Source organism: Monodon monoceros, unplaced genomic scaffold, assembly GCF_005190385.1.
Source record: "Monodon monoceros isolate NGI ecotype Baffin Bay Population unplaced genomic scaffold, NGI_Narwhal_1 Super_Scaffold_5, whole genome shotgun sequence".
NCBI classification, from domain to species: domain Eukaryota; kingdom Metazoa; phylum Chordata; class Mammalia; order Artiodactyla; family Monodontidae; genus Monodon; species Monodon monoceros.
In genome coordinates, this window is record NW_021703782.1 from 24,989,730 (window position 1) to 25,015,362 (window position 25,633).

At 42.9% G+C, this 25,633-nt stretch overlaps 1 protein-coding gene across 3 annotated transcripts in view; it reads left to right on the forward strand.

Moving 5' to 3' along the window:
* The window catches only part of FAM120A (family with sequence similarity 120A), a 104,110-nt gene that overhangs the window by 36,983 nt on the left and 41,494 nt on the right, over positions 1-25,633 (forward strand). For all 3 annotated transcript variants that reach the window (XM_029201504.1, XM_029201505.1, XM_029201506.1), the window contains exons 4-8: positions 1,790-1,918; positions 2,681-2,777; positions 14,121-14,218; positions 14,463-14,740; positions 25,426-25,513. In XM_029201504.1, coding sequence (XP_029057337.1) covers positions 1,790-1,918; positions 2,681-2,777; positions 14,121-14,218; positions 14,463-14,740; positions 25,426-25,513 — 690 coding nt within the window. The remainder of the gene's footprint in view (positions 1-1,789; positions 1,919-2,680; positions 2,778-14,120; positions 14,219-14,462; positions 14,741-25,425; positions 25,514-25,633) is intronic.

Sequence of the window (25,633 nt, forward strand, 5' to 3'; positions counted from 1 at the left end):
CTTCCTCCCTGTCATGGCTGTGGGACTATTAAACACCCCAAAAGTCAGGGAGTGGACAGAACTTCCATTTCTCCCAGACTGGCTGGAACGCACTGTTCCAGGGACCTCTTCTTCATGGGGCGTGTGTGTGTCAGTAGTTTTTCATTCTGCAGAGGGGGAATTGGGTTTCTAGGAATGTGCTTGTGGTCTGCAGCCTCAGACATTTTACTTGTTCCCTGGAGTTCATTGTGATGGGATTTACCTTCACCAAACACTGACCAGAGCAAGGAGATAAATGCTTCCCTAGGAGACAGAGCAGCTAACATTTTCAAACATAGAAAACATTATTTCAGAAGAAAACCATTGCTTGGGACTTCCCTGGTGGTCCAGTGGTTAAGTTTCTGCGCTTCCACTTCAGGGGGCGCGGGTTTGATCCCTGGTCGGGGAACTAAGATCCCGCATGCTGTGCGGCACAGCCAAAAAAAACCATTGCTTTTCTAAAGAGAAATTGAATATACTCATGTGCATCTGAAACTTTGCATGATGATACCCTAATAGTATAAATATCTATTTTTCCAGAAGTTCTTCCATTCTATTTCTTAATATTTTTTGTTTTTTCTTTCCTTTTTTCCTTTTTTATTTATTTATGTTTGGTGTCTTAAAACAGCAAATAATATCTTACAGTTCTAGAGGTCACAACCAAAGTGGGTCTCACTGGGCTAAAATCAAGGTATCAGCAGGGCCAGGGAGAATGTTTCTTCTGGAGGCTCCAGGGAGAGTTTCCTGCCTTTTCCAGCATCTGTAGGTGCTGCATTCCATGGCTCATGGCCCTTCCTCCATCATCAAAGCTGGCAATGGCCGATGGAGTCCTGCTGTACCTCATGTGTGAAACCTGCTCCTCTGCCTTCCTTTCTACATGAGAGGGTCCTGTGATGACATTGGGCCCATCTGAATAATCCAGGGTAACAGGCTTGGCCTGAAGTTAGCAGACAGCCAACCTACCCCCTCCTGCCGTGTAACGTACCACATTCATAGGTGTGGTGGGCAGGAGTGCACAGCTCTGGAAACACAAAGCCTTTAGATGTTTTTGCCATCTTTTTTATCTTTATGATCTTTGTGACTAAATAGGAAATAAAATGTCATTTCATACTGTCATTCAATTAAAAACGTTTTATAAACAGAGTTAGTACCTGATTCATCTTTGTTTCTAAGAACATGGGCATGCCTTAACTTTGTTAAATTAAGGTATCTTTTTTCTTTTAGTTTTCATGAAAAAGTCCAAAACAAACCTTTTTTAAAAAAATTTGCTTACTTACCTTTTCCTGGTATCAACTGTTCTTGGATAGAAAATATTCCTACACTTCATTCCATGTGTCTTTCACCAGACATGTCCCTCAGCAGTCAGGGATACCATTGTCCTCCCTTTCAGAGCTTACCTTGGCTTTTTGCAGTGGTCTCAGGTGCTTGGGGCTACATTCATCCAGCACAGCCTCCTGGTGCCTGGTGTTGAAAGAAAGGAAGCATCTGTGGCCCAGGGCTTCTCTGTGCTGTGCTCACATGAGCAGGTTGCAGACATCCCAGAAGTAATGGAAGGCTGTCAGACGCTCTTTTACCTAGCCAGGTTGAAGCAGCTGAGTTATATTTCAACAACTGAAAGGGAGATCCAGGGCTTGATTCTCAGACCACCAAAGTCTTGGGGCCAAGGAATCACAAATTGATAAAAATCAGGCCCTTAGAAGGGAAACATCACCTGGAGTTTCTGGGCCTGTGTTTAGAATTAGTGTATTGACATGTGTGCTCGTCTTCTTAGGTCCGGGCCCACCAGCTGGTCTTGCCACCGTGTGATGTGGTGATCAAGGCTGTGGCTGACTACGTTCGCAACATCCAGGATACCTCGGACTTGGATGCCATAGCTAAAGATGTTTTCCAGCATTCTCAGGTACAAATACAAGCTCCTGGGTAGCGCTTTGTGCTATGGTGTGTGCTGGGTTTGGAAGGGGTTTGAGAGGCACACACCAGCCGTGTCCAGGAGTGCTTGCCCAGCTGTCAGGCCTCTGCCAGCCAGGAGGGCTGGCACCTCACCTAGCTCCTCCAGCCTCCCCTCCGGCCTGCACAGAGGAGGGAATGAAGTAGATGAATGGTAAGGTCTCTGCTGCTCCTAGATTTGCCATCATAATTTACTGGGATTACTACTAAGAAGACAGATGAATCAAATGGAATTGTGGACCTCTGATTTGTCCATCCCTTCAGGTGATGATCAGGGATTTCTTCTTCCTTTTTTGGAAAGTAAGGATGTGAGGGGGGTCAGGGTTAGTAGAAGAGGTGAAGTTTGCGTGACTTCCTGTTTGCTCTCTGAAGAACTAAAACTGCTCCCCCACTTGCTGGAGATGAAAAGTAAAACCTTTCTGGGTAGCACCAGAGACCTGGCCAAGGAAAAGTTGGAGGACTGCATCCCAGAACTCAGGTCTCCTGACTGCCATGTCAGACTCTGATAAGTACATTGCTCTAAGAGAATGAATGTTCGATTTGTTTCTTTAATGATAATCTGTTGATTTTCCTTGAAGATTTTAATGTCATTTCTGAACTCTCATTTAGCTTGAAAGGCTGAAGATTATTATACATGTGCTGAATTATAAAAATATATTAATACACATGACCAGTGGCATACTGATTTACAAAGGTTTTCCTGCGTTTATTTCAGTCTAGAACAGATGACAAAGTTATTCGATTTAAGAGAGCAATTGGATATTATTCAGCGACTAGTAAGCCTATGGCATTTCACCCACCACATTACTTAGGTAAGTAACTCAAAGCCTCTGTGATAGATGCTGATCATGCAATAACCAAAGAGATTTAAATATTCACCCAGTAATCTTGTTGGTTTATTCTTTTGAATTGAGATTTCTATAGTTATACAAATAAGTATAGCAGAACTTCCTGGGCAGACTCAGTGGTAATTCCTGAAAGTGTTGAAGAGCAAGAGAAAACTTATGAGAGTGGAGGAGAAGAGCAGGCAGCCATGAGGACCAAGGCTAGCAGATGATGGTGATGCTGAAATCTCTGTCTATGAGGTGTCCTCTTGCAGAGAGCACCAAGGACATAGAAGACCCTCTCGATCTATAAGTGCCTTCATAAATGCAGTGGATTTGTGTCTCCTCTTGTTGCCTTTTTTGGCAAAATATCAAATTTCACTCAGAGATTGGAAATTGGGGAATAAAAAACAATTATAAACTGTTTGCCTGAAGGCTGCTTGATAGTGAATATCTCATGGGAGGTTGTAAAGCACTAACCCTAAATACCAACCTCCTTCCTGAGTGAGATTGCCTTTCTTAGGCTCCAGAGCAGTAAAGCTATGAGAAATCATATTGCCAACCGTTGTTTCAGTTGTGCTTATTTCATATAATGAAAGAAGTCATGTTCCTGAAATTGTCTGTAGTGACATTCTAGTCCTCATACGACAATTGTACTTTAAACATTCATTATAGTATACTTGGGACTAGAACATTTAAAGAGAAGGAAAATGTGGGGAGAGAAAGGATAGAGAAAGACACTTGACTTAACATTTGGCATTTATCTGAGCTGATAACAGTTTGGAAGATGCTCTGAAGAGGAAGGTGAGTTTTAAATTAGGTTTAAGTTTGAACTTCTTAAAAATATTTACTGTTCTATAAAGTGCTTTCATGTTCTTATTAAATCATCAAAGGACATTATGAGGTAAGTATTTTATAAATGAAGTCAATACTCTTAGAATTCACTTTCACTCAGTGGTTTATGGACAACAGTGATGTTAATTGGTAAAGAATTTGGGGTATTTAGGGTGATGTTTTCAAGCAGGTTAATGTAGGTGATAACTACCTACAAATCCTTCTATAAAGCATTTCGCATTGCTTCTGACTGTTGCGGTAATCTGAATTGTACAGCAAGGGACTTAACAAAGCACAGTCACAGAATTACAACAGGGCAGGAAGTTTGGGGCAGTGTAGAGTTCAGTGTATGGCCTGGAATATTGGGATGAAATTGAGAGAGGTTGAGGCAAGATTGGGAAAGAAGGTTTATTTCAGGTTAGATACACATAATTTGGAGCCAGCAGAAACAGATTAATGTAAAAATCACTTTTATTGTTTTTTTTTCTGATAAGTATAAAGAAATAAAAGTATCTGGAGAAAGTGCTCATTGATTTCATCTATATGTGCTGTTAGGGACCCACTAAATGGAGAGTGATGACTGAAACGGAAATCAAGAGCGTAGAAGAGGCAACACTGAGTTGGGGAAATACTTTCTTGGCATCCCAAGTGAGAACCTAAGACATATTTTCCACAAAAATATTCTTATAAGTAATAGGTAGGTCATAAGTGGTCTTTTCCAACCATAGTTCATTATATTATTCTACAGGAAAACACATTCAGAATTTTGAAGAACCAATATTGGAAAATAACTTTCTTATTCATTAGACCCTGTCTGTATTAATCATTTTAGAAACTGGAATATGTGTAGAGTTTTGAAGAAATCTTACAGAAAAACGGGGAGAGTTGACTCTACCCAGAGGTTTCTAAATCTGGCTGGAATTTTAGGTTCTACCACAGAACAGTTTTCAGAAGCCTAATTAGCCTCAGGGTTCTGTATTTTCAAAAGAAAAACCTTCCTGGCCAGACCCCATGTGGACTGGCGTTGGGGGGTGACTGCTGTGTCTTCCATGCTTTTCCTTCTGAGTTTGTGGTTCTCTGCAGCATTGAGAAAAAACCTCAGATCTCCATACTGTTATTGGATGGTGTGGAATTTACAAAGGAAGTGCACATGCTCCCTGTCCCGTTGCTGGGAGGCCTGGTCTGCATAGTGCGTGGTCTTTTTCAGGGTGGAAAAAGAATTTTTTCCAGCCCATGCTGTTTTTGTACTATGAACTCCCAGAAATTATCTATATTATATAACATATTATAGATTATGGATATTTAATATATAATACCTATCTGTATATATGTATATTTCTGAATTATCTACTAGATAGATTTTTTAAATGTTACAGGTGAGATTAATATTATTTTTCAAGCATTTACTGTATCAGAAACACTGTGTTGGGAATGGGGGATCTAGATATGATTATAATTTTTTCCTTTCCATCATAGCACTTAATGTCCACCATCTCCAGAGAATCTGCTGTCTAAATGTAATATATGTCAGAATTGAGTTGTCAGCAATATTTGGCTTCCTGGTTGAACAAGTAGTTCTTAAACCTTAGCTGTGCTCCAAAATCATTGGCAGAATTTAAAAATAACAAATAGCAGATGTTAGAGGCCCGCCTCAGGTCTGTGAACGTGGACTCTGTAGGCGTGAACTAATCCTAGTGTATTTGTGGAAAGCTGTGCAAATAAAACAGAGGCCTTGTTAGTCTGAAGAAGCATGCACTGTGTCCTCTTGGCCTTCCTCAGTGAAAAATAGATGAGCTCTCACTGCACACCTACTAGAATAGCTTAAGATCCGGAACACTGTCACCACCAAATGCTGGTGAGGATGTGGAACACAGAAATTCTCATTTCTTGCTCGTGGGAATACAAAATGTTACAGCCACTCTGAAGACAGTTCAGCAGTTTCTTACAAAACCAAACATACTCTTACCACAAGATCCAGTAATCCTGCTCCTTGGTATTTACCCAAAGGAGTTGAATACTTATGTTCACACAGAAACCTGCACATGGATGTTTATAGTAGCTTTAGTCATTATTGCCAAAACATGGAAGTAACCAAGATATCCTTCACCAGGTGAATGAATAAATAAACTGCTACATCCAGACAATGGAATATTATTCAGTGCTGAAAAGAAATTGGCTATTAAGCCATGAAAACCCATGGAGAAACCTTTAATGTACATTACTAAGTGAAAGAAGCCAATCTGAAAATGCTGCATACTGTATGGTTCCAAGTATATGACATGCTGGAACTACGGAGACATTAAGATGATCAGGGGTTCCAGGGTTTGAGGGTGAGAGAGGAATAAATAGGCAAAGCATGGGATTTTTAGAGCAGTGAAAATATTCCTTATGATACTATAATGCTGGATTTATGTCCTTGTAAGTTTGTCCAAACCTATAGAATACACAACACCAAGAGGGAATCCTACTGTGAACTATAGACTTTAGTTAATAGTAAGGCATCAACATTGGATCATCAGTTGTAACAAATGTAGCACACTAATGCAAGGTGTATACTTTCTGCTTATGTTTTCTGTAAAGCCGAACTGCTCAAAAAACAGTCTATTAATTTTTTGAGAAACGTAAATGAGCCTTTGATGTATTCACTTCCTGCCAGGCACTATGCTGAGTGTTGGACAGGGCGGTAGACAAGACAGATGTCATCCTTGCCCTTGTAGGTGATTGAGACGAGGAATCATACAGGAATGTGAACAGGAAGGTCACAGAAGACCAACCCGGTTAAAACAGTACTTGATTAAACCAGTGTTTAGTTCTGCTCAGTTAAATTAATGTTTAGGTGAGGTTTGAGTGTAGAGTAGGAATTTAGCAAGACGACGATAGAGAGGAAGTATATGTGCAGAGGAGACAGAATGTGTAAAGGTCCTGAGGTGAGAGGACAGGATGTAGAAGAAACAGAAGAATGTGGTTGGAGCACAGGAAAGCAAGGGAAGGAATGGTCAGGTGATGCTTGTCGGGCCATGCATGGCCTTAGATTTTTAGACTTAACACTTTGGACCACGAAAGCTCACTGAAAGATTTTTTTCATTGTAAAAACTTAAATTATTTTGAAACTATCATACACACAGTATATTTGTACAGTAAATTATTTTGAAACTCTCATACACACAGTGTATTTGTACAGTAAATTATTTTTAAACTATCATACACACTGTATATTTGTACAGTAAATAAAACAAACATCAGTGGAATATTACTAGTATCAGAGCCCTATCCCTGTCTCTTCCTGGTCATGTTCCCCTGTACTCCGGCACCCTGAATTTTGTATTAATGGTCCCCTTGCTTTTCTTTATTGTGTGTGTACCCTGAGTACTAATTGGAGCAGCGGAAGTAGGTCGGATGCCCTGGGGAGGTTTTCTGCGGAGGGCCCTCTGTATGGAGGTCTTGAGATGGTGTACCTCAGATCAGGGAAAGGAGGTGGAGCTGGGGGCACAGGGAGAGCAGTGCAGCAGCCAGAATAGGAGTCGTGGCAAGAACAATTGTCAGCAGAGGTGAGGGGGAGACTTCTGTGGCACTCACAGCTCCCAGACCCCGTGCAGGTGCGGGTGCCTGCATGATCCTCAACGAGGTGCAAGGGATCCTAGGAAAAATAGTTTTTTAGCTTTGCGGCTTCTTCTGTGCTGTAAAATATGGAAGAGGGTGGGGTAGGTGGCCAGCACCAGTCCTCCAAATCCACCTCCAATTGCTTCCATAAAGGGTGGGGCTTGAAATGGGAGGGAACTTTGAACATGCTTAAATTTTAGGTGGATGATGAAAGCTGAGAGGGGGCTATGAAGGGAGAAGGAAGGTTGGAGGTAATAGTGACCCCCGGTCCCTTGGAGCACAGAGGTGTAGGGGTCTGGTGGGGACCAAGGGAGCCCTCAGGGCAGCAGGCCAGCATGAACAAATAATAGAGAATTGTGCAAAGAGAACCATATTGAAATAGGAGTTGTCACCGCCAAAGCAAAGAACAAATTCTACATAGTGACCACAAAGAAAGGACCTCTGGCTATAGAAACTTCCTAGGTACTGGCAGAGAGGCCCCATGGGTGTTTTATCTGGACGGGCTTGCCCAGGTCAGGGGCCTGCATCAGCCTGTGTCCTGACAGGCCCCCAAGGCTGGCCACGTTCTACCTGACTGGGTCAGAGGATCCTGATTCACAAAATGCCAGATGGCAAACTTCAGTGCCAACCGCTGGTGACCCATCTACAAGAGAACATAAATGCCTACTGTCTTAACAGGAACAATTAGACTCCGTAGTTGGTGCTCCTGGACCACAGCTCTTGGGACCAGGGCTCAGAGAGGTGCATCTTCAAGTGTAAGGGAGAAGCAAGGACCAGCCAGTGGGCCCTCATTCTGAGCCATGGCTTTACCGGAAGGCATCACTTTCTGGTGTCTTGAGAAGGCGGGTTCCTGAGGCTACACAGTCTGCACAGTGCTCACCAAACTGTTCTATTGATTGTTGCTGGGCTTCTAGGTTGTGTTGACAAGTCTTTTTGAAAATACATCTCTACCTCCCCAACAACACACACTCCCAGCATGAGAGGGGATGGTCAGGAAATGTCCCCCCTGAACATGAAGACACAGTCTGTGAAGAAGGATGTGGCACCTGCTGGGCTTCCTCAGCTGATGAGAAGAGGCTGTTAGGTCTCCAGGACCCAAGGTCACTCATTTGGGTCCACTGTGGGACACAGAGGTCATGCAGAGTCCATAGTGTGACCTGCCCAGAATAGAGGGCGATGGCATGTACACATGTGTCTGGGGAGCAGAAGTGAGAGAGATCAGAACGCTGCCCGCGCTGCTCCTGTTGCTCGAACTGTTGAACTCCTCAGCGTCACTGCTACCCTACGCCAGGTGACATGGCCCTCAGGACCTCGTCCACCTGCCATCGTCCATGCGCCCAGGCTCACTATGCAGGGGTGGCACAGGCCTCCTGCTGCAAGTGCTGGCTGTAGCCAGGCCGCAGGACCCGTAGTGGGCCTGACCGTACATACTATAAGGCAACTTGCCCTGTTCCCACCCAACAGTGTGCCTTTGGAGCTTCCCTGTAACTTCACAAAGGTTTGCCTTAGTATTTTTTTTTTTTTTTTTTGCCTTAGTATTTTTAAAGCTTGTCTAATGTTCCACAGTGGGGATGTGCTGTAATCTACTTAACCATGTTCTGTAGTCATCACTAGAATATTTTTAGTTTTTCTACTGTTATAATGATCACTTTAAAAAACTTTTGTCACCAAGTATATGATATTATACTGTTGCTCTACTCTACTAATAAGTTTTTGAAATTTGGCAAGTTATATAATATTCATTCTTATAGTTTTGATTATTAAACCCACTCTTTCCAAGGTTTTTGCTTAAATTTTCTTATTATGGAAAGCTTTAAATGTAACTGAAAAATACAAAGGATAGTATCATGAGCATTAGGGTACCCACTAAACAGGTTTAACAAATGTCTTTAAAGAAATACATTAGGCTTTTTTTTTTTTTTTTTTTTTGCGGTACGTGGGCCTCTCACTGTTGTGACCTCTCCCATTGCGGAGCACAGGCTCCGGACGCGCAGGCTCAGCGGCCATGGCTCACGGGCCCAGCCGCTCCACGGCATGCGGGATCTTCCCGGACCGGGGCACGAACCCGTGTCCCCTGCATCGGCAGGCGGACTCTCAACCACTGCGCCACCGGGGAAGCCCTACATTAGGCTTTTCTAAAAGTCATGTCTGTCCCCCTCTAATGGTTTTTATAGTTCCTTACCTCATATATGGAATAATAAGTCATAGTGTTTTGATTTTTAATTAAATGCTGTATTGTACCTGTCATTCTGTACTTGCTGTTTTTGAGATGTGTGCATGTTCATCTTTTTCAATTTTTATCTTTTTAAAGCTAATGCAAATGGCATTGATGTGAAGCCCCCAGGGGTCTGACAGAATAGATGCTGCCAAAGAGAAGCTAAGATGCTATCATGTTAAATAGGAAGTCCACTTATTCTTTCTCCTTGATTCCTAGGTAGATCAGTGGATCCTCTCAGTCTGTTCCTGTGACCTTTCATTCAGTTTTTAGTCAGTTTATTTCAGTTGATGTGGTATGCAGTGCTATAGGTTGTCTGGTCTTAAGGGTTTTTGAAAGGTCATTTTTTTAAAAAACCTGAAAATTGGTCATTTTAGAAGAACTGAAAATACATCTCCTTTCAGTTGCTCTCTGGTTTAAAAGACTGCAAGGTGTGTCTTCCTGAGATGGGCACAGCTTGTCATCATGTCTGTTGGTGGCTTCTCAGTATTCAGTGACAGAAGGGGACTGCTAGTTCAGTTTATCAGTGACTTCCAAATAAAGGCCTTTAGACTTTTCTTTTAGGTTGTGCTTTTTAGAATTCACAGATGGACAGAAACTGCTTTGTCTTGATTTATCATAGACTTACAAAACCATGTAGGTGGCTGAATGAAATTTAAGAGTTCTTTTCTTTTGCTACTTAACGCCTACGATTCAAACCTGATTAAGTGAACTCAGGAATTTAATAGGTTTGGATAAAATTTGGGATAAGTTTCTCACTATTCAGACTCTTGCTCTTCTAGACTCAGGTGTCACGTGGATTTGAGTAATACTGTATCCTTTGAGGTCCACATGTGCTATCCAAACTCAAGGACAGAAGAGATTTGGATAACCAGGGATGCTGTGTAAGCACCAGGATACCTCCTGACCGTGGTATATTCCTACACCAACCGTCAAGCAGTCAAAGCAGCCCTTGTCATTGTTGAACAGCTCTAGTTCTCAGAAAGGTCTTATTTATTGATGTATTAACCTGAAATGTGCGTCCCTAGGTTAAGTTTTTTCATTGCTCATAATTCTTTCAGGTGCCTACTTGCTTTATTCATGATCTTACTTTAATTTGCCCTACACTTAGCCTTCCATTGTGAGGGCTTCTCTCCTGGACAGTGGCCTCTAACTCTTCCTGTGGGGCCTTGCCAGTACTGTGGCTCCAGGTAGGCATCAGCTGCCCCAGCTCTGAGCTCTTGGGAGTTGGTACTCACTAGAAACTGACAAGGTTCAGTCCTCTAAGAGCTGGGATGATTTCTGTCTCCTCCTTCCCAAAAGCCCCCATGCCTCCTTGGCTGTGCGCGGCCTACCAGGCTTCATAGGCCACACCAGCATCCTGTTGGTTCCCGCTGTCCCCCACACTAGCTTGCCTTCAGAAGCTATTCGTTTGGGAGAGGATGAAAACAAATTACGTAAAATTCTCCATATAACTTTGTACCTTAAGTTCTGTAGAATATTGGTATTGAGTAAATATGTCAACATGGTTAACATAGTTTGAAAATTTTGCTTTGTTTTTTTGCAAGCATTGAAAACTAGTTTGGTGGTAGGGAATATATTGGTTTATTTATTCTTTAAATTTTCGAAGCTATGTTTTTTGTGCAACACTTAAATCATGCATCAGCACCCATCTAAATTATAGAATTAAAAAAATATTACTTTGTTACTATTGTTTGCTTAATGTAACATCTTCACAGTAACATGCCCAGTAATAGATGAATATTTGTTAGGTAGGGGTAGGGGTGACTAGTTCTCAGTAGAGTTTTTTGGTTAACACCATTCCTTCTTTTAATCTTATTTTAATTTAGAGAAAAGCTGGTTAGCTTCATACAGGCACAGTAAGTAATTCAAGGGAGTGGATACTGCACAGAGTGTCTTATCTATGAGAGTTCACAGCTAACTAAGCACAGCCGTAAGGGCTGCAATGCATGCTTTCTTTCTCTTATTCTCAAAGTCTTTAATATTTAAATATTTTTTAATTATGAAAATATTTTTCAAATACTAATTAAATACTTCTTTCCCTTTCGTCTGTCTTCATTCTGCATACTTTTCTAACAAAGGCCTACCTCTCTTAGCAAGTATTTGTGAAAGGAAGAGAATGAGAAACTGGTGGTGTTAATCTCCACTCTGAACTGGTGTCAGTTCTGAGAAAGATGTCCTTGTCACGCAGAAGACAGACAATGACTCTGCTTAGCTGCACGAGGGCACTGAGAACAAGAACTGATTTATAAGAAGGCATGCAGTATGCAGAGGCAGGCCCTCGCTTATTAGGCATTTCTGCAGCCATCAGAGAAATGTAGACAAATTAATTCACTTAATAGACTAGGTTATGATAGAATAGTAACTAGTCCTGTGGGTTCTCAGGTTTATTTGAGGTCAGTGATTGAAATATGATTTTAGAAAATGTTCTTTCCTTGGAAATCTTTGCTCTTAAGTTATAGTTTTGTGTGTGTTTTTGTTTTGGGGGGTTTCTTTCTTTTTGTTTTTTCTTGTTTTTTTTTTTTAAGGAAAGTTTGTGCTTTCAGGAATTTTGTAGCATATAATGGCCAAAAATAGAGTGAAACATAAATGTTCATCTTCACTTGGATGCTGCTGCATAATTGAAGAGTCCAGTCTCTCATTCTTATTACTCTGAAGTTCAGTATGGCAGGTCAGCTACAAGGGATTGTATACTAGACTTTTTACAGTGATTTAAGTTACAGCATTAGAGCTTAAGTGGATTTCATAATACTCTTTCACGCAAAATCTGGCTAAAATTCAGAATCACCTGAGAAGGGACTTTCAGTTACGGCATCACGTATCTCACACTCAGAGGTTCATAACTCATGGACTTACTGTTTGATCAGGAATGTCTCCTTGTGTGTGTGAGTGCAGGCAAATGTGCACGTGTGTCTGTGTGGTGAACATTTGTGTGTATGTGAGCGTGTGGACAAGTGTGTAGATGGGACACCAGCCCCACATGCACATGTGCCAGCATCACCATTCCCAGCTATTTGTCCCACAGCCATCTCTGTTCAGTGGAAAGTGGAAGCTGGGCCAAGCTTTCTGTTCGTGCGAGCTATGGCATTTCCGACTTGAGCACCAGGCGCTTGAGATGGGATCTTCCAACAGATCATGGCTTCTGAGGCTCATGAGTCTTGTGGGGTAGTAAGAAGTGAGCAGCGGCCCAAGCCTCAGTGCTCCCAGTGTCCTTGCGGCCCAGGACTGGATTGGCTCAGGGAGCCTCAGGTTAGGAATCAGTGGGAGTTTCCTTTCAGAGAATGAGACGGAGGGTTTGGGGCACTTTATTATTTTTTTTAGTTAAATTAAATGTGTGTTTATTTTTCTTGACAAGTTGGTAGTGGTTTATGGGTTGTGTGTTTCTCACCTGATGTCCCTCAGGTTTTGAAGTTAGAAAAGCACTCTTCCTGATAAATGATGTTCGCGTTGAGGTAGCTCTAGGCTTGGTTTTGTTCTGTTTTTAAAAGAAACCTAAGGAAGAGACGGTGTGGCCGTGGGGGCACCAGTAGGGTCTGTTGTATGTTCTCACTGGGTATATTTTCTCTGTGTCTCCTGCAGTCTGAGTCCTGATGACACCCCCGGGTCTTGTAGTAGCCCTGGGCTGGCCCTCACAGCCTGTCCTCTCAGGCACGCCACACCTAACTGTTCAGCAAGTGAACAAAGCCCTGAAGAGTCTTCTCATTTTTATCACATTAGTAAATCATGATATTTTGAAGTGTCTTTGACATGAAGGCCACACTCATCCCCCATCACCGCATGCTGGGGGCATTGCCGTGCTGGCCTTGCTTGTGCTGACCCCCACCTCTCCTCAGACCCGCAAGGAGACTGAGTGTTGTGGATATGGAGGTTTCTGAACCTTGGGCTGAGTTGATTGCTTTATGTCATGTCTTTAAGCTGACATGGGACCCACTCCTGCCTGACGTTGTGTTTGGGGCCGCTTCTCTACGTGGCTTCCGTTCTGTGTTTCACTGTTACAAGTTAGCACGAGGATAATGAAGGACAAATGCCAGCATACATCAGAACAGGTTTTATAAAGTCATTTTCTAAGGGAGCACAAAATCCCAAGTTTTACTGACCCCGCAGTGTATGTATAATGCATGGTGTAACCTGATCATGGTTTCCTTAACAATGAAAACAAACCAAAAGTATAGGCAGTGACTACCACACTTCACTTTTTGTATTTAAGTGTGCTAGTAGCTACGAACCTAATTTTAGTTTAAATAGAAAAATTCCATTGTTTCACGTATGGAAGGGGAAGTGCTGTGTCCTTCTTTTGTTCCTTTAGTGCTTAGAGTACTACAGGGCTTCCAGCTTTGTCAGCAGTGAGCAGAGAGAGAATAAGAACACCTGTTAAGTTAAAGACAGAGACAAGCCAGGCATTCAAAGAAATGGACAAAAGCAAAAAGACCATCAGACATTAATTGAAAACTCTTGAAAGTTAGAATTCTAGCCCCAGTGTATAAAATTGGTCATCATAAGATTAAGTATTTTTAATGTTCAACATGAATTTCTGAAGGTTTCTGGGAAGTGGGGCCAGTGGTGTGCTGGCACCTGAGGAGGTGCAAGACGGGTGGAGATGTGTGCTAGCCACCGCTGTGTCCTGGGGAATGTCCTTCTGCTCACAGTTGTTTTATTGTTTTCTTTCCGTATTGATGAAACAGCCAGACCAAATCCGTTTGGAATGCCTGGGATAGTGCCACCGTATGTCCCCCCCCAGATGCTCAACATTCCACAGACCTCTCTGCAAGCAAAGCCTGTGGTAAGGCCTTTCCTTTCCTTCCTCAGCTGGTCTGCCCAGCCTTGGTGTGGGACAGCTGCCTTGAAAGCTGCATATGCATCAGATCTTAATGAATGCTAAAATAATTTCTTAAACTCAGGATATGTGAAGCACCTGCTTCACAGTGTTTGTTGAATTAAAACTTAGCCAAGGCCGGATTATGCTTATGTGTTCCGGGCCATGCAGGCAGTGTGTATGCATGTGTGATCTATACCCTCTGTTTCAGGCCCCCCAGGTGCCCAGCCCAGGTGCTCCGGGCCAGGGTCCACACCCATACAGCCTCGCTGAGCCGGCTCTCACCTTGGAAACCAGCGGAAAGAATCTGACTGAGCAGAACTACAGTAACATTCCTCATGAAGGAAAGCATACCCCACTGTATGAACGGTCCTCCCCGATCAACCCAGCTCCAAGCGGCAGTCCCAATCACGTGGACTCAGCGTACTTTCCTGGTTCTTCTACGTCATCATCTTCAGACAATGATGAAGGCAGTGGAGGAGCTGCAAAGTGAGTGGTGTATGGAGTAGTTGGTGCTTCCCAGAAGTGTAGCAGCTTCTTAAGTAGCTTGTAGTCCCCAGGGAAGCCACCTTCTGGCTGGCCAGCCCACGGCACCGATGGTTGTGCTCAAACATGCTGTTTGTTATAGGCAGGTGACAGTTACTCTGTGCTTGGACCAAGACTCCTCAGACCGAAAGAAAAGGTTGGATGTTTCCTCGAGGCTTCCAAGGTTGAAAATCTGTACTATGCCAGCCCAAAGCCTTGGTGTCCCCAACCCCCCCGCTCTTTTTGGGTGGAATTTTAGGAAAATTAGTTTGTGTGACCACCAAACATGGTTAAGTCATCTGGTCAAGTTCTGTCTGACCCTTACTCTCTTTTGGGCTGTGATTCCCCTAGTCCCACCCCCAGAAAGCATTTTAAGTTAGACTCCTGTGGCTTTCAGTCTCTTGGCTCCTGGATTGAGGGGGAATCAGAATTTCCTTTCCTCCTGAATTCAGCAACTTGAACCCCAACTCAGCAGCTCATAGGACTGTTCTTGAAATAACACTGTTCACCCAACCAAAACTATGGAAAGCTGCCAGACCCAGGTTGGAATTCTCCCTGTAGAAGGAGTATTTTAAACAATGTGTGTCCCTGAATAAATGCATTTTCAAATACTTAAATTTGTTAGAATCTGATCGAGAAGGTCTTAAAATTCACAGTCCTCCTCCTCCCCTTACATAATCTTATGTTTCTAAGAAACCTGATTTCAAAAAAAGAAAGAAGAAAGGAAGAGTCGTTCTTTTCTTTACATCTGCATCTCTTTTTCCTCGTTTTGAACTCTGATTCTCAGTAAATGCCCATGGGCAGTTATTGCTCTGTCAGTTTCTGCTGTATGAAAATCTGAGACACAGTTTCCAGTCTTCCTGCAAATTCTATGGGTGTGTCACCTGAAGCCAGAGATTCTTCCTCTTTTGTCCTCTTTTTCTCCATCTGTAAAATGGGCATTAAGTCTGCTGACCTTGGGCGGCAGTTACTGAGGAGTTTGCTGCCAGCCAGGGATGTGTGCTGTTGTGAAACAGAAGCATAAAATGCATAAATATTTACTTGTTGTATGTGCAATCCTAAAATTCTAAAATGAAGGAAAAAGTTGTAATTTAACATTCAGACTTTTAAATTAACCTTCTAGAAAGATAATATATTTAAGACCTACTGAATGAGAATTGCTTTGTTGGGGCTTAGAAATCTGCAAGTGTAAATGAGACCATGTGACTCTTCAGCACAGAGAAGTTTGAGAACAGCTGATAGATGTGTCAGGAGCCCTTTCACTCACTAAGGAACTATGAGTTTTCTTTAATGATTGACTCATGTCAGCAAGACCAAGATATCTATAGGCAGGTTCATTTTAGTAAGAAGCATTCTTTCTAGACTCTGAAACACAGGTAGAAATAAGACACAGAGCCACTGTTTGTGGCTTGGAGTCCTGTGCAGGTGATGAGCGTTGTGAGCCAGGAGAGGCCCTGGTCTGGGGAGGTCCAGTGGTGATCCTGTTCCTTCGGGTAGGGATGCGGAGATAATGTAAGTTGCCTGCTTAATTTGGCAAGCTGCCCTGTTAGGATATGAGTTGAACTTGAGTGGATAAGATTGCATGAGAGCCCCTCCCTTTTCTTGTGCATACTCAACTCTGCCCTGTTCCCAAAGGTTCTGATCAGTGTTGCCTTCCCTGGAGCTTTTCCTTAATTTTAGTCATTTCTCCTACCTCTGAGCTCTGTAGCACTTAACTGTCTGTACCCCCAACTCAGGGCATTTTTACTATGTTTTTCTGGAGGAGCCTCTGGAAGGTGAACTCCATATGTGGGGATGGCATGGGCATTTCACCCTCTTGTGGTGTGAAATGTGGTAAGAAAGGCAGAGCACATCCACAATCTGGAATTGAAAGATTGCTAAGCCTGGATCGAGTTATGCGGCTTAGCAATGTTTTTTATTTCCTTAAATCTGTTTTTCCATTTATTGTAACAAATAAGAGATAGGTGTGTTAAAATTGAGAGGGAGGAGGGAAGTCAAAGGGGATAGGGAGCTTGTACCAGAGGCTTCAGGATCATAAACCAGGCAGAGAAGGATCTGATTATGGGCATCCCTTACTTGTGGCGGGACGCTAAGAAGGGTAGTGTTCATGATTTCAGGGTGAGGATTCTGTTTGAATAAGTTACGTGTGTACACTTTTGAGGCCGCGCATAGGACAGAGAATTGCCCTCCTAGTTCAGAAACTAAGTAGGGGCAGTAAGTCAGGATTTGGTTTACCTTTGGTTTGGACTGAAATTGGGACTCCTGGATCTGCACTGTGCTCTCCGGATGGTCTTAAGGGAAAGAAATCATCCATTCATTTAGCCAAGAAACACCTGAGCACTTGCCATCTACCGTTGAGCATAGTGGCAGGCAGCGCAGACATGGCGTGCTGATGGAGGCCTGCAAAGAAGTGAGTAGACAAATGAACAGATAACCCAAGTGGTGAGTATGTGAGGCAGTCACCAGACAAGTTGGTCTAGAGGAGGGATTGCTTCCTGAGAGGCAGGATTCAAGCCGTGACGGAGCGGGGAGATAGCTGGACGAGTGCGGGGTGGAGGAAGGGGAAGCCAGTGCGGCTGCGGTGTCGAGTGAGGTGGAGGCTGGGTGGCGTACACTCTGAATTCTGTTCTAAGAGTGATGGGAAACATCCACAGTATTTGCTTGGAATGGCCCTGGGGCTAGAAAGATCCCAGTGTTTCTTTGGAAATGAATTTGCTCCAATCTGGGTGCTCTTTGTCCTAGGGATGGGCAGGTGTCTGGGTGGCCAGGCCATTTGGCTGGGGGAATTACTGCACAGTTGAACTGAAGTGCCTCTGGTCGTACCACCTTCTGCAGATTGACTGTAGAAACACTTTTAATTGCCCTACCCTAAGACACCGACTTGTACAATAGAGAGGAGGGAGGCCTGCACCGGCCCTGGCTGGGTGTGCCCTTTCCTGTTCAGTTCCCTCAGGCATTTGCACTCCTTGCACCATATTCCCCGCAGTACTGGGAAATAATCCCGAATATGGGAGATCACAAAATAAATGGCCTCATTTCCCCAGTGGAAAAGCAGTAGCATTTTTTTTAAAGGATGGTGCTGACGGGTAATGGGGCCTGTTACAGAATAACCCTCCCCAAAATACCCCCCAAATAAGCCCCTCCCCCCAAAAACCACCCAGCTTCCTACAAATTAAAAAGATAACTGCTTTATATGGCAAAGAATATAAACTTGCAGTTCACAGAGGAAACACAGATGGTCAATAACACGAAAGAATGTTGTTCACTCTCACTAAAAAAAAAATCAAAGGCATGCAACTTAAAACATAACAAGGTACCTTTCTTTAACCTATAAAATTGGCAAACATTGGATTTCAAAGATAAAGTTCAGTGGGGGACATCAGTGGAGTTGGTGGGACACGAGGTTTAGGCTCTCCTGGCAGGTCCTCGGTCTCTGTGGTCACCATGACCCACAGGTGTCTGAGGGCTGTGGATCTTCCTCCTGGTAGGGTTTGCACCGTCTGTGTGCAAAGGTGGGTGTGGGGGAGCATTTAAGAGCAAAAGATCTGTGTATGCCCCAAATGCAGACAATAGAGACATTCCTTATAGGGAATACTATGGAGCCACTCCAAAGAATGTTCCGATGTGAAAGGAAGAACATGCTAAGGTGTCCTATGGAGGAGTTGCCAGGTGTGAAAGTGCCTCTTGGCTGGTCTTCAGGTTCAGATGGTGGCACCTTTGCTGTATGTGTGTATGTATGCACTCGGCAGGCCCTGTCCTTTATCTCCCTCCCTTTTTTTAATACCTTACCTGGCATTTTAGTCTCTTCAGCTGGGAGTGTTCAGGTGTCTTTCCCATCGCACTGCTGGAATGGACTTCCTGGGTTGTCGTTCTCTTGAAGTCAGCACATGTCCCTGCAGGGTTTGCAGGTCTGTGCCAGACAAGGAGTCTCAGGCTACGAGAGGCCCCCTGCACACAGCTATGGTGAGTCGGGTGTCCCGGCCAGGGCTGAAGCTATCCTGAGTCTCCTTGGTGGCTTCGCTTCTGTAGAAACGCAGCCTGCTGCTCATGCTGTGGTTCTTTGTGTGTCAAAGGGCATAGGCCGGTGCCTGGGCAGCTATTCCAGAGCAATTATTTTGAAGTAAAATAAGAAAGGAATGTGTTGCCTAACTAAATAACTTTTTTTTCCTATTCCTTTTCTTAGAGTATCATCAGCATGTACTTCTTTCTCTATTATTGGTTAAAATGTAAAAAACAAAACAAAACCAAACCTCAGGCTATATTCTTGTTTTTCTTTTCTTCTTTCCTGGTCTTTGTCAAATCTTTGTAATTCTGTTTTGGTTGAATTAAGAATTACAGTTGAATTCTTGTGGAGGTGTTTATATTATTTTCATAGATTTATTGGCTTTTAGAATTTGAGTCTGATCTGAGGTTGCTAATTTTCAGTTTTCAGTTATTTTGTATCTTCTTTCTAATTACCATTTCAATACACAGTTATAGAATTCAAACATTAGAAAATACAATATAGGAAATCCCCCATGATCCCACCTCTAGAGAGACAACTGTTTTCAAAAGATTGGTGAATATTCAAACACCTTATTTTTTACTGCATATACTAACATGGGGTTTTTACAATAGTGAGATCTTAGGGACAGCAACTTGCCTTTTTTCCTTTTTATACTGACTACACTTATGTAAGTATGTATTTTTATTTGTATGTATAAATGTAAATATGTGTACACTGAATATTGCTTCAGTGTTTTTGCATGTCATTACTGACATTTTTAAATGGATATTTAGAAGTCCTATTAGGAGAGAAGACTAACTTGATTTTTCTCCACTTTGTGACTTCATTTGTATAGATTTGTTCTCTTTCCCTGTACATTTACGTACACATCGATTTTGAGGAATCGTGTCATGGCGGCATCTGTTGTATAAGCTTTGCATGCCACCATGTGGTCCCTGTGGGACCAGATCTGGGCTGTAGAAGGTCGCTGTCAGTGCCTGAGAGACTGTTAACCAGTGCAGAGACCCAATGCTGTCAGGACCCAGTACCCCAACCTCCCATGGCTTGTCTTGCTAGATACCACTTGGGGTTATGTGACCTAGAGCTCCCTGGGCCCAGTGTGCCCAATGTGAATGGGAGGGCTCTGGGTTGTTTGTGATTTAAATCAGTTGATGAGTAACCACAGTAAGCGACAGCTATCATTATTATTTAAAAACTAACTACAGGTCCAATAAAATACCAAAACATATGACTTCATTCTTAACGTAAAATACCTAAAGAATTTCATTTAGCGCCCTTGATCTGGTGTCCTAGGAAACATGCTTCTTCTAATGCATCTTTTCTCCTTTAAGTGGTATTGGTGTTCTACTCTGAGTCCTGTCAGGCTTCCTCTCCAAAGAAACTGTGTGGTTTGCGAAGACAATTACATGTTACCCTGCCCTAGGGTACCCAGTCCCAGGCAGGCTAAATACAGCTGCAGATTTTTCCTTTCAGATTGTTACGCTGTTGGGCCAGACAAATGGCTACTTTACATTTATATATTGATTTTTTAACATAAGCTAACATTTCTAGTATCTTCTCAGAAAAACGATTCTGAATTTTTATATTTGGTAAAAATTAATAATTATCTATGCCATCATAGGGAGAAGGTCTATATTTGTTCTAGCCACCTACTGACCCATGTAGGCATTTTATGTCGAGCTCATCTGACTCAGGTGTCTCTGAACCTTCACTTGGGTGGGAAAAGCGTGAGAAGTCCTGACAAACATGAAAGAGTAGCATTCGGGACACGAGGCCCATCTGACTGCTGCACAGGAACAAGACCAGTACTTCTCTGTTACCAACTTTTTATGAAAGAATCTGAATGTGTGACGCTAGCTTAATTTGGGGCATAGGGAGACTGTACCTAGGGTGTTTGTATGTGATAATCTTGTGGCTTCCCTTATCAGGGAGCTCAAATCTTCACCCTCTGTAGTAGAAGCACCTGACTGCCAGGTCCCTTCCTCAGAATTCTTGGGGGTCTGTTGAATGAGAACAGGCTGTGGATCAAGTCTCCCTTCCATTCCCGAGTTGGGGAGCATATGGAAATGAAAATGTATGCACGCTTGTTGAAGCTTTACATGGTTTAACCGTATCTGTGACCTTACACACATACACTAGATAGTGCTACTGAAGATTTGATCTTTCATGTTTTGCTTCTTCCCTTTAGTTTTATTTGGCTTTTCTTTCTTTCCTATTGACAAGTAAGTCAGCTTGTGGTCAATGCTGTCTTCCTTTTCTGTTCCATAAAAACAAACCACACCCATGGCAGGGCGGGCATGTGACCGGTCAGACACTTTTACACTTGGTGTAAATGGACACCAATCTATTTCCATCCTAGCATCACCAACCTGCTGACTACAAAAATGTGTAGGAGAGAATTCAGTGGTTAGGACAATTGGCTACTTTCAACCAGCTTTAGTGCAGAAAAAGCCCCAGGTGTCCTGGAATGCAGTGAGACCTTGCATCGCCTCCTGAGAGTCCACAGAACCTAGTGGTGTGATGCTGGCTTTTCTCCTTGCCACCAATCTGGTATGAGGGTATCTGGTATCTGGTATGAGGGTAGTTCTTTTCTGTTGATTGCCTGCTGCGTCATAAGTGCATCTTAATGGCTTTTTGGTAACAGCATGTGGTAATGTCTGGAATGGTGGGTCTGGGTTTGAATCCAGTCACTTTTGCTGTGGCTGTGAGTGGATTCCTTCTCTCTCAACCTCAATTTTACCAGCAGAGAGTTTTGCCTTGGGGTGAGCAGGAAAATTCAACTTGAGAACACATGCAGAATTCCCTGTGGCCTGCGTGGGTCTCAGCAGGTCTCCCCAGGGCGCCGCTGATGAAACTTCACGTCGATGTTAGCAGTTCCAAATGTGATTATGAGGTGGGAGCAGTTGTATAGAATGGAACCTAACTGAATATACAAATAATTCTGAAATCTCTAATCTGTCTTGTTCTTCAAAGCAAGGCATTTGTTATATTCAAATATTTTGTTTTCTTAAGTTGTAAAGTAATATAGTTATCCTATTGAAATATTCTGGACTTTAAAAAAATTGGCCATTGTCAAGATTATTTTCAGGCAGAATTTTAGATTTTATAGTATAGTATTAAAAGGTCTTATGAAGGACTTCCCTGGTGGTGCAGTGATTAAGAATCCACCTGCCAATGCAGGGGATACGGGTTCGAGCCCTGGTCCAGGAAGATCCCACATGCCGCGGAGCAGCTAAGCCCGTGCACCACAACTACTGACCTGCGCTCTAGAGCCAGAGAGCCACAGCTACTGAAGTCCGCACGCCCTAGAGCCCACGCACCACAGCTACTGAGCCTGCATGCTGCAACTACTGAAGCCCGCGTGCCTAGAGCCCGTGCTCCGCAACGAGAGGCCTGCGCACCACAACGAAGAGTAACCCCCACTCGCCACAACGAGAGAAAGACCTCGTGCAGCAGTGAAGACCCAACACAGCCCAAAAAAAAAAAAAAAAAAATTAAAATAAATAAATAAATAAAAATAAAAGGTCTTATGAGCATTTAGATTATGACATTATTTTTAGTTTGATAATCTATATAAAACAAAACTAAGATTTATAAATAAAAATTCTATGTCATCTCAAGTGGGACAAGCTTTCCACTTGAGTGGTAGTGTTGGTACGGTCTCCCCCCACCACACTGTACCCATATAAAACCCAGGTTTTATACCTTCTTTGCCATATACCTTTAGGCTACAGTTATGTGATTTATTCATTCACCTGTTGGACACCTGTTCAGTAGTGACTCTAAGGTCTTATTATCTTCATGGAGTTTATAATTGAATGATGAAAACAGACAGTAATTAGAATTAGTGCTGAATATGATGCATGCCATGAAGGAAACACAGAAATGAGAATAGCAAGGATGGGGTGGTCGGGGAAGGCTGCACCCAGTTGCAGCCAAGTCGTACAAGATGAGGCATCACATGTATACAAAAACATCAATTTGTTGTAAAGCGGGAGGGGTGGCAGTCCAGCAGGGCATGGAAGATAATTGCAGTCCATACACCTGACCAAGAACTTGTATCCAGAACATATAATTTCTTCCTATAAGTCCATAAGAACATTCTGTACATTCTCCACCTATTGTAGAATGTTTGAATAGGCACAACACAAAAGAAGATGTCACACATGGAGAGATGCTTATCTTCATCATTATCAGAGAAGTGCAAATTAGACTATGCTGAGATTCACCGCATTCCCTCCCAAAAGGCTAACACAAAAACAACAAAATACTAAGTGCATCAAGGGCAGGGATCTCCTGCAGGGCTGGATTACAGATCCAACTGTGGCATGCCCCCACAATGGGATGCATGCAGCACTGAGACCAAACCAGCACTGTGTACAATAGTATTGTTGAGCCAAAACTGGACACAAAAAGTGTACAATCACATGATTCTCTTTATATCGCGTTCAAAACCAGATGGAAGAAGTCTTTGCTGTTAGAAGTCAGAATAACCGTTGCCCTTGAGGAAGTGTCTGGAGCAGGTCAAGAAGGGGATCCTGGGATGTCAGCCCTGAGTCGATTTGGTTGCTTACATGGTGTGTTCAGTTTGTGGACATTCATTAAGCTGTTCACGTGTGCATTTTATTGATATGTTATACATAAATGTTTAAAATTGTAGGTAACAAATGTTACGTTTCTTTATAAAACATGTAAGTATCCAAATAATTTGTTCTAAAATTTCACAGAATAAAAGTCACCAACCTTTTAAGCAGCTCTGTACCACATTCTAATGGAATACTCACTTTGGATGTATGTATGACAAGATTGTGCACTGTTTCCCTATTTCACAGGTCCTGGCACAGTTATCACATAACATGTCCTGACCAGTAGACACTCAACAAATAATTGATTCACTAATCAATTTGTCCAGCTTCTTATCTACTCACTCATGTAGTAGCTGCTTTTCTCTTGGATTTTCAACAGGATGGATCACTGTGCTCTTGGAATACTTACATTTATTTTTATGCCTTCTCATCACTTGGGTTTCCTCTAGTTTTGCAAAGTTGTAGCCTGAGCTTGCACACATGAGTAGCAAACTTGGACAGAACAGTGGTTTCTCTGAGTCCTCACTGAAGATAGGGAGCCTGGATGCTGCATAACTGGGCATCTGGGTGACCTTGTTTCATGCGGAGGTATTGGGGTATCCCATCCTGTGACTGGGATCAAGGAGCTAGAATTAGACTCCAAAATATCACAACGTGGGACACGATTCTTGGTTTAAGATGGGACAGGCTTCTCATCTCTCCTCTTTTTTGCAACTGCTTTTTTTTTTTAAATAGAACTAAAATGAAGTCGCTTGGAAGATAGAATTACCAAGTCTTAAAATCTGTCATGTGAGTCAGAAAGGCAAACCAAGTAAAACCTTTCTACGTTGGCTTAGCTTGCCTTGTGGCCAGCACTGGTTTTAGAAGATAATTTTGGCGTGGAGCCCTGCAGGGGAAAGGACAAGTGAAAGGTGTATGCCTATAGTGGCCCAGGCCATCCCTATAGCTCGCCAGCATTGCATCCCTGCTCAAGCCCCTCTAGATTCCCTCCTTCTCCAGGATAGTGCTTTTCACAAAATTTGCCCAGGTACCGAAGTAAATTTTCTTTTACATTGTGGCCCATAATACACGAATGCACAAAGAGTTTTTGAAATAATAACATTCATACCACATTCACTGCATCTGGTCTATTCCGTTTCTTTTTTTTTTTTTTTTGGCTGCACTGCGCAGCATGTGGGACCTTAGTTCCCTGACCAGGGATCGAACCTGTGCCCCCTGCAGTGGAAGCGTGGAGTCTTAACCACTGGACCGCCAGGGGAGTCCCCATTTCGTTTTTTTTTAAATCCACTACATTGTTTTCTCAGGCTACTAATGGGTCACAACCCACAGTTTTTTAAGAACACTGATTGAAATACGTCATTCTGGTGTTTAAGATACTCTGTAATCTTCCCCATCTCTTTTTCCCACTTTTACTTTGCCAAATAAAGTTATTCCCCAAATAAGATTCAGTTAACTCCCTGTTCTCTGAGCTCACCAACCAAATCCATTCCCTCTCCTTGGGCCTGGAAGGCGCCCTCCCACCTCTGACTTGTTCGTGTGAGTTATCCCGAGCCTTAGCTCCCATGCCCCTTTCCATGAATAGGAATGCCCCCCTGAATTGTCACTTGACATGTAATACCTTACATTTATTTAGAAATTGAGTAACATGTGACCCAGATAACATTCAATCTTCTACTGCCTGATAATTATCAATTAAATATGATTTTTTAAATCTTACTTCTCCAAGATGACTGAGCTCCCAAAGGCGAGGTCTGCCTTTGTCTCCTCTGTACCCTGAGGCACTAGCACATCCTAGACCATCTTTAAGCTGAGCAGTGAGGCATGAGTCAGGCGCTTGATTCCTCTTCCACAGTGGGTGGTTACCACCTACCTGTTTGAAGTAGGTGGAAAGTGTTCCTGTGATAGGATTCTCTCTGGAGATAGGTTGTTGGGGGAGGTGAGATCAGGAAAGCATAAGGTATCACTGAGTCTGTAGGCTTAGTGCAGGCCCTTATTATCATGAGCATGTGTGGGAAGTGGTCGACACTAATCAGTGTTCTTGTTCATTTTATGTTCAGCCATATCAGTGGGAACAAAATTGGCTGGGAGAAGACAGGAAGCCATTCAGAACCTCAAGCACGGGGAGACTCAGGAGACCAAACAAAGGTAGTAAGTCTATGCCTTTTATTCTTTCAAATTCTCCTTCTCTCAGCATGTAGTGCCAGGGATTGGTTTAAAGTAAAATGCTCTCTCTTTTTTTAAGCATGTTATTTATGAGTAATACAT